Source organism: Mauremys mutica, chromosome 1 (assembly GCF_020497125.1).
Source record: "Mauremys mutica isolate MM-2020 ecotype Southern chromosome 1, ASM2049712v1, whole genome shotgun sequence".
NCBI classification, from domain to species: Eukaryota; Metazoa; Chordata; order Testudines; family Geoemydidae; genus Mauremys; species Mauremys mutica.
The window spans coordinates 103,556,833-103,571,799 of NC_059072.1; the positions used below are offsets into that span (position 1 = coordinate 103,556,833).

The following is a 14,967-nucleotide window of genomic DNA, read 5'->3' on the forward strand; positions in this document are numbered from 1 at the left end:
TGATTTGAACATCATAGCCATGGAGATATGTCTGTAGGTTTTTTTTCTGTTATTCTGGAAGGGTCTGGTGCCACTTTGAGTTGGTGTGTCCTCGTCTGTGAGGAGCTTGTTTCTGAACCCCTACTGCTTAACAATCGGTCCTAACTTGTATTTATCTCAGACACCTGGGTTACCTTACCCAGACCTGAAGAAGAGCTCTGTGAAGCTTGAAAGCTTGTCCCTTTCACCAACAGAAGTTGGTCCAATAAAAGATAATACTTCACCTACCTTATCTTTCTCATATACTTGGAGACCAAGATGGCTACAACAAAACTGCAAACTTTACCAGTATAGTTACACTCCTTTTTACACATGAATAGCCATATTGCTATGAAGCATATGAAGTACCAGTATAACTGTGTCCACACTAGGAGGATTGTATCTCTTTATCTATGCTGGTATAGTTAAAAGTGATAGACATTTTTAATGTAGGCAAGGTGATTCTTCTTCAGTAGTATTTAGAAGCGCAGAAGGATTAGAATTTTTAATTATGGACATTATATTTTTCCAAATACTAGGAGATTCCATTAACAGTGTTTGTGTTTCTAAAAATCTTTAAAAGAAAAAATGTAATGTGAAGAAATAGATGGTTTTAAATACCAAAGTATTCATTAAAACATCCAACGCACCGTTCGCGGGAAGGAAGGATATAATGTTGAAGCACAGTATATTGTAGACTACATATTGCATGGTTGAGAAGATGAATTGAGGGTTTTTTTTATAGCATGTGATATATGCGGGCGGCATGAAACCCAGTACAGAAAGATTGGGGAGGGTGACATGAATCACTGAAAAGAAGCTTTCAAAAAAAGGTGCTTCGGAATGGATGTCTGAGAGTTTCAAGGTTGAAAAAATACCTTGAGACAGAGCTCTGAAGTGATGCTTTTTGAGAGATTCCTCCTTCAGTAAGTATTTGCGCAATACAGATTTAGGGTGGCCAGATGTCCCAATATTTGGGGCTTTGTCTTATATAGGCACCTATGTGAATTAGACATTCCAGGGTCAAACTTTTCAAATTATGTGCCTGCAGTAAATTACAGATGATACAATCTTACTTCTAATTACCTGTTTTTTAGCACAGCCAAGTTGTTAAACATTTAAATTCTATTATTTGTGTTTGCAGTTGATTGTACCCATCAGGACTTTTTGCTCCAAAACCATAAACCTCTCCTACTTGTGCTCAGGGAGAATTGCCATTAACTGATGTGTTAGGGCTTGTATTCTCTGTAAATCAATCACAGGAAGATGATGGCATTCTCACATACACAAAACGTGTGAGAGATCCCAACTAGTAGAGAACCATGTTGATAGACGCACTGTGGTCGTTCATTACATTTGTATTACATTTAGCACTTTGCCACCCTAGTTGCCATTCTTGTTTCAGATAAAATGTTTCCCGGTCCAGCAGCTATGAGTGATTCCTATGCTATTCACAATGGTTAATCAAAATTAAAAAACAGTACAAACTGTTCTGTGGCCTGTTATGACAAGAATTGGTAGCATCATTCATGTTCCATTTCCTATGCTAGTCATGTCCACAAGTACAAGTGATTCCCTTTTTGGTAATTTCAGAGAGGCCATGAATTGACAAAGCATGATTCTGGCTCTTGTCTTTTGAAGTGGTCCTTTTGATAAACAGAAGACTTCCATTTCTTATACCTTCAGTATAGCACCTGTTATCATTATTGTTGTTGAATTCAAATATTGTATGCATTTATTACTTGTATATGCATTTTACAGGCAGGTAAGTAGAAAAGGACCCTGCTCCTGTCCCAAAGAGCTTTACAATCTAGATAAGCAATGTAAAAACAAACCTGGAGTAGGTGAGGAAGAGTGATAACCTACAAACACAGTGAGATTAAATGGGAAAATGTAATGTGTGTCTTGGTAGTTCCAAAACTTTAGTTAATGGTAAATGTTTCCAAATGTCTCTCTTAATACTGTGCTGCGGGGGAATTGGTTAATAGGTCACTTGGAAAAAATATAATTTTAAAAATAACTTGGAGAATTGGATAGAGAAATGGTAAACCAAATAAAGTGCAATTAAAGGTACACCTTTGTATGCACGGCCGTTGCTAGAAATAGTTTGCATTACTGGTGCATTCTGAGAGTAGTACAATGAATTCACACTTGACCATGCTATGTTATCCTCGGAACTTAATGCTGTAAATCTGAAATTGTGGAATTCTGTGATCATTGTATAACTTTTAGCTGTCAGACCACTGAAATAGATCTTCAGTGTCTGCTAGTGCTATGTTTATTGGCTTTATTTTCCTCCCCAGATTTAAATTAGTAGATATCAAAATATCTTTACTGGGAAGTTTTTTTAAAGTAAGTGTTCACTATTTTATCCTGTTGGTTTTCCAGAATTGTGTGCACTAGCATTTTAGCTATGTCATAATTCAGCAAGACATTTTTACAGGGTTTCCAGTGCTGTTCACAGATTAGCTGCCAGAGCTGAAATATTATTCTTGGGATGAAACTTAGTTCCTTTGTTTCATTAGCAATATGTTTTGGCAACCTCTGTTCAGTACATTCGTCTCTTCAAAGAACAAGGCAATACTGTTCATATAAAAATAAATAGAAAAAAAATGTCTCAAATATAATATGTAGAATAATATATCAATAGTAGCTGTAAGCGTAGGAGATCCGTGATGAATGCTTTACAAAATGAGTACGTTATTTTAAAAAAATCAATTTCCTCCATATTGTTTTCCATTCTAACCATCCACAGATGTGTGTCCAAACAGTATTATTGGAAAACAAATTGGTCTCATGCATGTTGTGCCTTTACCTAGGAAAACAGTATATTGGCAAACACATGGCTTATGTTAAAAGCATCAAATGATTTTCAGCCAGTCTCATCCCCCTTGATTGGATGAACATTATTGAATGTCTTCGCCAAGATTTTCAGAAATGGAATCCTCATGCTAGTCTCCTTAAATCCATATTTAGGCACCTGAATAAATGGTCTGATTTTTCAAAAGTGTCGGTCACCTAAGAGCTCCCATTGAATTTAGTGTCTAAATTCAGACTTCAGAGGCTAACCTGAGGCACCAATTTTTTAAAAATCTTGACTCTCGATTTCAGTAGATATTACCTTGTGCTGAACAGCAGCTGCCTTAACAATGGGTTAGCTCATTCTCTTTATTGAAGTGTGACGGTACTTTTCACTAAATTTTGTAACTGCTTTTTGTTTTGTCATTTAGAAACTTAGTTCTAAAAATTGAGTTTTTTACAACGTAAAATTAAACATCCCCCCAAGGTAACCTAACCTGAGATTTTCAAAGTACTGATTTTGTGCAGTCTTAGGCATGGGCTGAGAAGGCAATAAAATGAAGCTGGGAGGTTTTATTTCAGTGCCTGGACAGACAGATGTACCAGCAAAAATGTGTTTTCTTCAGAAAGGTGTAATAGTTTGGTCTCTTCCATTCCTACCCCCACAATTTCCCTCCCTGGTGTATGAGGAATAAAATGACTGATTTACCCATGGGATTCTGGTTACCTCTATTCAGAGATGAACATAGATCGTGTAATCAGGTCAGCCTGCTACAGCTTATCACTTTTTATTACAAAAGAAAAAGATGAAAGTAGTCTGTGTAGCACATGAAAACAAATACAGGAATGCCTCAAAGCCTTTTCAGTCTTGAACTAAACTGGTGTTATTTATTCCACTGCATCTCAGTATTATGACCATCTTGCTTTGCTGAATATGGACTTGTGTTGCAATCTCCTTTTGACACGTCACCAAGAATGTGATTTTGGCCAATATCATTTTTAATAAGAATCATGAGGTCAAAAGAATGAAGATCATAGAAATGTAGAGGGTTTTTTTTTTACAAAATCGGAGTCTATGGGCATTGTGTCTGTATCCAAAAATATATTAATTTTTCTATTTTTAATAAAAATATTGAGCAGCGAGTATGTTGTGAGAACAGTTTAGGTCAAATGGTAGGAGTTGCATGAAGGGCCACCTTTAGTAAACCCAAACTAACTTCAGATTTTATAGATAGATACAGATATATAGTAGGCGGAGCCGGTAGCTCCTGTCGAGCTGTAGTAAAGGTTGCCTGACATGTCCTGTTTTCAGTTGCTTATAACTTTGCTAAACTTTTGGCTGAAATTTCCCATGTTGGGTCTCTGTTTCAGGCTGAATTATTTTGAGAAGCTTCAACAAAAAGGGTTCTGCTATTTTAAAAGAATGAGGTTAAGGAAACATACATTGTTTTGTACATATTACTAAAAGAGTCTTAGAACTGTTTTGTTGAGGAGATCTAGAGCCTGTGCGCTTTGGAGCAAGGGCTCAAAATTTGGCAGGAGGGTGGAATTTCTGCCAGAGATATGTCTTTTGTTGAAAAATGTAACCAAGTTATAAACCTTAGAAAAAATGCAGTTTGCACATTAGGCTTTTTAGAAGAGTTTGGATGCGAAATTTTCAGAAGATTCCATCTGTACTGAACATGTTCTATCCCAGGGTTGCAGAGGCTGAGCCCACAGCCTTAGCCATTGCAGGGAGATTTGTGGTCAGGCACCAGAAGTGAGATCAGGGATCCCATCTCTTCTGTGCTCTCAGTGCTCCCTCTGCTGGCACCAAGGCAGCATGGAAGAGAAACCTGCTGCCTGGGAATGCAGAAGGGATAAAAAGATGGACCTCGGAGGACAGCACAGGGAATAGACTTGAACTGGGAACCCCAGGGAGGGGAGACAGGGAGTGACTGGGCAGGAAGATTGGGACTGAGAGCAGGGAGGAAGACTGAGGTCTGATGAGGAACCAGAGTGGTCAGGCATTGAGGAAACAGAGCAGAGTGGTGTGTGGCCAGTAGATCACATGCCCCTCCAAAACCTGGAGTGGTGACCTGAGTCACCATTCCTCTACTGTCAGCAAGTGAGTCTGAAACCACTGGCAAAGTGCATGTCTCATTCTCCTCTAGTGACAGATCAACATGGAAGATAACAGCCTCCCTCTCTCTGCATTCCCCTAACTCATTCACTAGACACCTTCCATTCTCTACAACAGAGGAGGCAGATAACAGCCTCTTGCACCACACAGTTCTGGTTCATCCTTGGAGAACAGTCCATCCTGTGTACTGAATGAGGCAAGGGTCCTGGGGGGAAATAGTATGTGATCATATAATTTAAAATGTTATATGTATAAAGGGTCTGAATTAAATTTTCATGGGCAACCTTAATTCTGACATTTCCTAATCGTTGGTAATTTTTAAGTAATTGGCAATTGCTAGTTGAAGCCACTTGAGTGGATAAGATCATCCAGGGTATAAAGGGAGAAGATTTGCTTCCCCCTCCCCCCCTCCCCCACCACCACCAAAAGAGACACTGAAAGAATGATCAGAAAGGACTGAAGAGAACTAGAAAAGGACAGGGTTGTGAAAACCAAGGGAGGAGAAGAGTTTAAGAAGGATGGTGTGGTCTCTGCTGTTTTTGATTCTATTGAAATCAAGGAGGATGGGGATGGAGTAGAATATCTGAGATTTAGGAAGAGGCTGCAAGAGACCTCAGGTGAGAGGGGTTTTGGTGGCGTGAAGGAGGCAGGATGGAGTTGGAGGGGAGAAACTTGAGATAGCAATTATAAATGTCACACTGAATAAATGTAAAGAAAAAGGGCAGAAGGAAGATGGAGCAGTAGTTATAGGGGTAGGGTGAGTGTTCTGCTCATGGGGGAGCAGACCAGAAGAAAGTGAGAGGTTGTGGAGGAGGGATAGGGAGTGGGTGAGAGTAGGGATTTGGGGGAGCGGATAGTTGCCAGGAGTAGATGGGGTCGAGTGAGCAAGTGAATGGGTTGGAGGAGAGGGTGTTGAAGAAGATGGCGGGGAGGGAAGTGGAGGAGAAAGGGAAAAGAGGAAGGTCTTTTTATATTTGTGTGTCAGACATTGCTCTTTTTTATATATTTTTTAAAGTCAATAAGATTGTGTGCAGAAGAGGGGGATGTAGTGTGGGGGAGCTAAGTTTCAGGAAAGGTTCAGATAAATGGCTGGGATTGTGGGTGCAGAAGTCAATAAAGGTGGAGAAACAGTGCTAGATCCTCGGGTGGTATAAATCAACATAGCTCAGTTGAAGTCAATAGATCTATGATTTATTCATGTCAGGATCTGGCCCATAATGCTGAATGCTGCCCTCTTTCACCTTGCAGGGGAGAAGGGGGGAGGAGAAAAAGTTGAGGAAATCCAAAATATCTAGTAAACTAATATGTTTGCTCCTCTTGTGCAAAATGTACCCCAGAAAAGACACCATTAGTCATGTGTCATATATGCCCTTATCAAGGAATCTTTTCAACTGTAGGGCTTCTATCACCATCTGCTGGATCAAGCAGATAGTGCACACTTCTTTAACACGCTCTTCTAGAACCTTTGGAAAATATTTTGACGATCTCAAAATGTTCCATGGGCAGACTTGTTTTGGCATTTTATCAGCCTGTTTGTAGTTGGAAACTGCATGCCAGGCTTAATGAAAGGGAGCTCGTTTAAACATTTAGAACTAGATGAACCCGTCAGCATACCCAGACACACCTTTCCGTTTGTGGGAAACCTGTTTTGGGAACAGACAGAGTGGTGGCTGTGTTTGTTATGCAGCCATCATGTGTGTGTGTTTACTGTGCAAACCAGAATTGTCAAAGGTTTTTCCTACTTTCAGCTTCCAGACTTTTTAATTAAATGTGACCTAAAGAAAAGCAATTTTTAAAAAAATGTGTAAAAAATTAGAATGGCACGGTTTCCGATTATTTCAAGGTCTGGAAAATTAGCAGGTGAACTTCTCATTCTCATAATTTGATTAAGTTGAAAGAGTCAATAACAAATATTATTAAAATAAGAAGTTAGCTCTTTTATAAATGTTGTTTAGACTATTAAGGCCCGATTTTGAACTCCTTACTCAGCTAAAACCCCCATTAAATCCAGTAGGAGTGTTACCTAAATAATGACGTGAGGGCCATAACTCCTTTACATTAGCAGAACTGGACAAACTATTTTCCCCGCATCTAAATTGAAGCCTAGTACAGGTAGTTAAAGAGTTTTTAATCTTGTGGTTTCCTGAGGCCCTGTAATTCCTTTCCTGCTTTCCCACAGGGATTGCTGTTGCTTAAAGCACAGAACCATCCCATTAGTAACAGTGATCCGATTGCACCTGCACTTTGGCTTTGTGGTCCTGGTGAGGATTGGTCCTTCAGAGCACCGCTTCCCAGCCAAAACATTCAGTCATCTATTGTAATTTAGCAGTACCATGCGGATGGGATAAGGAAGGATAGTCTTGGATCTGATCTGGTATGGCAGTTTCTACAGTCCTCTGTATCTCTATGCCTCAGTCTCATCTGCAAAATGGGAACAATAATCCATCCATATCTCATCGGTACTGAGGCACATTTGTAAAGTTTGTGCAGTGCTTTGAGATCCTCAGATGGAAACCCCGATAAAAATGACAGATATTATTGTAATTATTAAATCTAAGGAATTAGTTGTCTGTGTGGTAGCAACATAATGCCTTCTCTCCCCGGGAGCTGTTGCCTTTGTATCTTAAAATATAAAATCTGAAAATATGTTTGCAGAGAGAGTTTTTCTTTTTCTTTTTATAGCACTTTCCCACTCACCCTTGGAACCTGTTATCTGGTTACCATCCTAAAGATCATTGGTTACAACTCTGAACAACAGCCTGTCTTTCAATGTTTTTTGTTTTGTCTTTATTCTTTCATAACAGCTACAAGTCCCCAGTGTGAAGGGGTTTGATTTTGCTAAGCAGCACCTGGGCCAGCACAACAAAGATGATATCCTGATCATTCATGAGCCAGCTCCTCTTCCAGGACCTATTAAGGACACTACCCCTTCTGAAAATGGAGATGTGCCAAGCCCCAAATCAAAGATCACTTCAAAGCCTTCAAAGAATGTTCGACACAGAGGGAGGTTAGTTCAGCTGAAGAGAAGTAGCATTGGATAGATTACGGTTAATTAAATGCAAAATATTATTGTACACTGCAAAGCATTTTTAGTGAAGGATCCTTGACTTTGGAACTTGCTTTTTCTACTAATTCATCAGAGCTTTTGTCTAGCTACCTTATAGGCACCACTGCAAGCCTACTTTTTTTTCCTTTTTTTTTTTTTTGGCTTTTAATTGCAGTGTTTTCAGTTAAATGGGATATCTTGGGCAGGGTGTAGGCTGGGCAGACTCAGAGCATTACCTATTATGGGGTAACGTTAAGTGTATGCTTTTAATGCATTGAATTTTGTAATTGCTTCTGGTTAGTAGGGGAATGGGTGATTAAGAAATCCTATTAGTGATACTAGTTGCAATTATTATACGTAAGTCAGACTAATAGTCCCACAAATCAACAAAAGCTGCAAAACTCAAAGATAACACTCTCTTCTGTGCCCCTCACTGTGTTACCTATCTGCTAAATGTCCAACACTCTCCTCAAACTGATGTCAGACAAAAAGGTCCACAGCTAAGCAAGTTGAGAACAACATATCACCCTTCACTTAGAATGTCCTGACCATCAGCAAGGGCTGAATGACATCATCATTCATCCGCTACTCACTGCACTGCCAGAGCCAGAGAGAATCAGGCCTGTGGGAAGAAAGGGTGTGTAGCTGAGACAGTGAGTTAGAGATATTAGTGCTGTGACATTTGTGATGACTGAAGCCATCCATCTTCCTCTCTTATAGAGCTATTAATTATCTTGAGTATTGTGATGAGGAAGGTTTCCTACCAGCCCAGTTCTCTCTGTCTTGTGCAGCACACTGAGGAAGGAATGTGGTACTCTGATATTCTCCTGAATATGTGTGTGTCACATAACTAAACTTCACTAGAGCTGCTGTCGGAATTTTTCTCACCAAAGCAGGACACTGGGATATGCTGCAGCTTTGCAGAAGAGACTGGATATTGGTTTGTGGAAGACGGGTGACTTCCTCGCTCACAAATGTGCTAATTGAATGAAAGTCACTGGTGCTTTATGAAACCACCTATATCAAGTGTTTGCAAATTTGGCACCCATAACTTCTACAGCCTCACTCCTCACCGTGCTTCCACACCCAACTGCCTGAGTGAATGCTACCCTACTCCCTTACCATATTCAGAACTGAAACGCTGAGAAGAATCAGTGTTGATGCATATCAGTATTTAAAAGCTGGATGTGGTTGAGAATTAGCAGGGTGTGGGATGGATGAAGATGATGGGTAGGAGGTGTATATGGAGGAGCGGGGCTGTGTGAGGACGTGGGGCACAGGATGGTGTCAGAACTGTTAAGTGGGTGCCTAGGAAGAGTAGGGTTGGGTGGGGAGGGGCACTGAGGAAGTCTGTGAGGAAAAGGAGTGTGGTACTGCAGGGAGAGTACTGAGTGCTGTGCAGGGGTGTAACCGGGCATGACAGTTGATTGGGCTGAGGGAGCATACAGAAATTTGGACTGCGAGATGGAAATGTGGGACAAATGGGCAAGAGCTAAGTGGGGCCTGATGGGAAGAAATGAAGCAGAGAGGAGGAGTCATGGTATGATGAACCACAAGTGGGGGGTTCAGCAGAACAGAGCTCCTCTCTGCTGCACTTTCCGCCAGTTCTTCCTCTTCTCCCCTTCACATCTCTGCTCACTCCCACCCCTTCTCTCCATCCCTGTTTGCCACCCAGATGCTCCCCCCCGCCCAACACACACACAGCCATTTGTCCCTTGCTGTGTCCCCGACCTTGGTTGCTCATTCCACCTTGGCTCCCTGCAGTGTACTGCATTGTGACCAGGGGAAACCAAGAGTGATGGTGGGGGAGGCTGTGGAGAGGGAGTGAGGGGTGCGTGTGGAGACTGTTTTGGGTGGAGAGGCTTGCTGGGAAGAATGAGAGGCATACAGATGGTGCCTTGGGGGTCTAGGCAGCACACAGCCTCTGCACTGTGAAGGGCTCTTCATCTGCTGCTGCCTTGACTCCCTAGTGCATTGCGCTGGCAGCACTGTGAGGGAACCCTTGGTAAATCATTGTCTCTTCACAGAAGCACTTGACTCCTCTGGCTCTGTGCAGCATGGTGTGCCAGAAAGCAGAGTATGGGCTTCCCCTTTTTCTTCCCACCTAAGTCTCCCTGCTCAGTGTCAGATCCCTGCACCCCAACTCACCCCTAAAAATCTCCACACCTCTCCACTCAACCCCTCATGCACCCCAAAGCTTCATTCACTCTTCCTGCCTCCTGACACCCTTCTGCCACACATGGGCTTCTCCAGAGCCCATCCCCCATATTCCCTGCCTCCCCATGGGCTTTATAAGGAGTAGAGCTAGTGAGTCAGGGACCAAGGCTAGCAGCATCTCAGAAAACAGAAGCAGTTGAAGGAACTTGACACTTCTGTCAGCTAATCTTGGCTCAGATCAATTAGATTATTCTAAATGAGAGAGATGAGTTCCTGTGTTTCATTTTAAAATTTCAAAAGTGGTAAGAGTGTGAAAAGAGAGAGAGTAGCTTGGAGTTTGAGAGTTCTCTGGTGTCTGAGGGTTTTAGCAGAACTCAAAGGAAAAAAAGGAAAACATGGTAAAATTTCAAAAAGAAGCCTTTTTAAATGTTTCCTCTGGAAAAGTTAATAAATATTTTACTTAAAAAATCATTATGCCACATTTGAAATGTGGGCATTTTCCCCCTGCTTTAAGTGCAATTTCCATGTAGGCTTACCTGTGGAGTCGCTTCATAATATGTTGATGTGCAGCTGTCAGTGAGACGTTTAAAACATTTTCTCCCTGAGGGAGGGAAAGACTGACACATGAAGGAATTATATCTTAGGGCTTATTCTTTCAGTTCTTTGGTTATGTGGGTATGTACAGAATAAAACAGAATCTGGTTCAGTATAATGCTGCACAAAACAGTATGGTGAATATTCATATTTTTATTTGTATTACTGGAGCACTGAGTCATGGATTTAGGATCCTATTGTACTAGGTACAGTACAGACACAATAAAAAGATGGTTTGGGCCCCACAGAGTTTACAGTCAATGCATAAAACAAGAGATAGCAAATGGATACAGACAGATGGAAAGGTAGAAGAGAACAATAAAACAGTATTGATCAACATGATAGGCCCATGGTCTCAGTACGCCAATAGCCTGACTGTTGTCGAGTGTTTTTTTGTAGGCGTCATGGCAGAAGAGTTTTGAAGGAGGATAATAAGGTAGTTTTGTTGATGTTCATGGGGAGCTCCTATAAGTGTTTGAGGCAACATGGGAGAAAGCACAAAGGTGCTTGTTTGAAAATTTAACTAGTCGGCAGAGGAGGCTGACATCATGGGCTGATGAGAGGTGAGAGTTAACTCGATAGCTAGAGCGGGGATAGACTGTTATGGGTCAGTGATTGTCTTAGTACATACCTTACACCTTGAGATGGGTAGTAGATTAAACAAGTAGCAAATGAAAGAGACTTATGATATATAAACTATTGATTATAAAGATGATTATTTGTTCAAGAAGCACCTAGAGGCCCCAACTGAAATCGGGGTCCTTTTGTGCTATGCATGGTATAAATGCATAATAAGGGACAGTCCCTGCCCTGAACATCTTACAACAGCACCCAGCAAAATGGAGCCCCAATCCCTAATAAGGCATTTGTATGCTACCATAAAATACATATTTACTAAAAATCTAAATAGAAAAGACGAAGGGTGGGAGGTAGAACAGAGGCACAGAGTGAGGAAAATGAGGAAATTAGTTAAACAGAAATTAAATGGCGCTGCCTTAAGAGTGAAATGCCTGCAAGCTGCATGGAAACTTTTAAAAACACACCATAATAGAGGCTCAAACTAAATGTACACCCCCAAATAAAAAATATCACAAGAGGACCAAAAACATGCCCCTCTGGCTAAACAAGAGAGTAGAACAGGTGGTTAGAGACAAAAAGACATCGTTTAAAAATTGGAAATCAAATCCTACTGAGGAAAATAGTAAGGAGCATAAACTCTGGCAAGTCTAGTATAAAAGTATAAGTAGGCAAGCCAAGAAAGAATTTGAAGAGCAATAACAGAAGACATGAAAACTACCAGCAAAAAACATTTTTAAGTACATCAGAAGCCGGAAGCCTGCCAAAAAATCCAGTGGAGCTACTGGACCATCAAAGTGCTAACGGAGTTCTCAAGACCAGGCTATTGTGGGGAAGGTAAATGAATTCTTTTCATCAGCCTTCGCTGCAGAGGATATGGGGAAGATTCCCACACCTGAGCCATTCTGTTTAGGTGTCAGATCTAAGGAACTGTCCCAGATTGAGGTGTCAGAAGAGGAGGTTTTAGAACAAATTGATAGATTAAATAGTAGTAAGTCACCCATACCAGATGGTATTCACTCAAGAGTTCTGAAGGAACTCAAATATGAAATTGTAGAATTACTAACTGTGGTATGTAACTGATAGTATGTAACTGATGGTTGAAATCATCCTCTGTACCAGATGCTTGGAGGATAGTTAATGTAATGCTGATTTTTTAAAAAAGGCTCCAGAAGCGATTATGGCAATTACAGCCAGTAAACCCAATTTCAATATCAGACAAATTGGTTGAAGAACAGAATTATTAGATATATAGATGAATACAATATGTTAGGGAAGAGTCAACATGGCTTTTGCAAAGGGAAATCATGCCTCACCAATCTATTAGAATTATTTTAAAATATCAATAAATGTGGACAAGGGTGATCCAGTGAATATGGTGTACTTGGACATTCAGAATGTATTTAACAAAGTCCCTTATCAAAGGCTCTTAAGGAAACTAAATAGTCATGGAATAAGAGGGACGGTCCTCTCATGGATCAGTAACTAGTTAAAAGATGGGAAACAAAGGGTGGAATAAATAGTCAGTATTCATAGTGGAGAGCAGCAAATATCAGGGTCCCCCAAGGATCTGTACTGGGATCAGTGCTGTTCAACGTATGCATAAAGGATCTTGGAAAAAAGGGGAAACAGTGAGGTGGCAAAGTTTGCATACAGTATGAAATTACTCAAGATAGGTAAGTCCAAAGCAAACTGCAAAGTGTTACAAAGGGATCTCACAAAACTGGGTGACTGGGCAACAAAATGGCTGATGAAATTCAGTGTTGATAAATGCAAAATAATGCACATTGGAAAACATAATCCCATATACAGACTAAGCGATGGGGTCTAAATTAGCTGTTACTACTCAAGAAAGAGATCTTGGAATCACCAGCGATAGTTCTCTGGTGCAACGACAGTTTAAAAAAAAAAAAAAAGCTAACAGAATGTAAAGAACCATTAGGAAAAGGATAGATCAGGGATCGGCAACCTTTGGCACACGGCCCATCAGGGAAATCCGCTGGCAGGCCGGAACAGTTTGTTTACCTGAAGTGTCCGCAGTTCCGGCCGATCGCAGCTCCCACTGGCCACGGTTCGCCGTTCTAGGCCAATGGGGGCCGCAGGAAGCGGTGGCCAGCACATCCCTCGGCCCATGCCACTTCCTGCAGCCCCCATTGGCCTGGAACGGCAAACTGCCAATTCCTGAGATATATAATAAGTCAGAAAAATATCATAATGCCACTCTATAAATTCATTCTTGAATACTGCATGCAGTTCTAGTCATCCCACCTCAAAAAAGATTTATTAGAATTGGGAAAAGTACAGAGAAGGGCAGCAAAAATGATTAAGGGTATGGAACAGCTTCCATATGAGGAGAGATTAAAGAGTGAGACTGTTCATCTTTGAAAAGAGGCGAGGGATATGATAGATGTCTATAAAATCATAAATGGTGTGTAGAAAGCAAATAAGGAAGTGTTATTTACCCTTTCACATACTACAAGAACCATGAGTCTCCCAATGAATTAATAGGCAGCAGATTTAAAACAAATGTAAGGAAGTACTTCTTCACACAACACACAGTCAACCTGTGGAATTTGTTGCCAGGGGATGTTGTGAAGGCCAAAAGTATAACTGGGTTCAAAAAAGAATTAGATAAATTCTTAGCCAAGATGGTCAGGGATGCAACCCTATGCTCTGGGCATACCTAAGCCTCTGCCTGCCCAAAGCTGGGAATGGACAACAGGGGATGGATCACTTGATAAATACCCTGTTATGTTCATTCCCTCCCTAGCATCTGGCCCCAGCCACTGTTGGAAGACAGGATACTGGGCTAGATGAACCATTGGTGTTGACTCAGCAAGGGCATTCTTATGTTCTGACAAAGAAGTGCTCAAACAGAAAGAGATCAGCTTTCATTTTCCTGTTTGTGGGGCTCTTCTGTCTATAAAAAAGATTATGTAGTGAGGAAGATTTGTACCTACTATAGTGATTCTCTTTTTTTCCAGGAGTATTTTGTATTGGGATTTGAATAACCAATATACTACTTTTGCAGGAAGAGAATTTGTATGGAGTTCTTTAGATAAACTGGCAGTATGTATAGGGTGAGAGGGAAGTTGTGTTAGGAGCACTAACAAGTGCACGTGGTGGGTTGAACTTTTGATGAACTCACCTGCCTGAGCAGCACTTATTTTAGTGTGCACTCTCTAGGGAACGCTGACATTTAGGCCTGGTCTACACCTGGAGGGGGGGGGAATCGATCTAAGATACGCAACTTCAGCTATGAGAATAGCATAGCTGAAGTCGACGTATCTTAGATCGACTTAGATTGACTTACTTCGCATCCTCGCGGCGCGGGATCGATGGCTGCCGCTCCCCCATCAACTCCACTTCCGCCTCTTGCCCTGGTGGAGTTCCGGAGTCGAAGGGGAGCACGTTTTGGGATCGATCACTACCTCAGTTGAAGGCTTTAGTAACTGGGTCAAATATCTGCTAGCAGTAACAAATCTGTCACTTAGCAAGGTTGGTGGACCACTTCATGAAACCATTGCATCAGTGCACAGACAGACTATGAATGTTTGCAAGATTATATGTCCAATATGCATACTATCGCATCAGCTAATCATCTGCTGAAGTACTGAATTTAGAATCAGTTACAGGTAGTGTATTCTGGCCTGTT

At 41.1% G+C, this 14,967-nt stretch overlaps 1 protein-coding gene across 2 annotated transcripts in view; it reads left to right on the forward strand.

Annotated features, from left to right (window-relative positions):
* KIAA1549 (KIAA1549 ortholog) overlaps positions 1–14,967 on the forward strand; it is a 213,807-nt gene that overhangs the window by 169,656 nt on the left and 29,184 nt on the right. For both annotated transcript variants that reach the window (XM_045002706.1, XM_045002707.1), the window contains exon 11: positions 7,744–7,946. In XM_045002706.1, the coding sequence (XP_044858641.1) occupies positions 7,744–7,946 (203 nt within the window). The remainder of the gene's footprint in view (positions 1–7,743; positions 7,947–14,967) is intronic.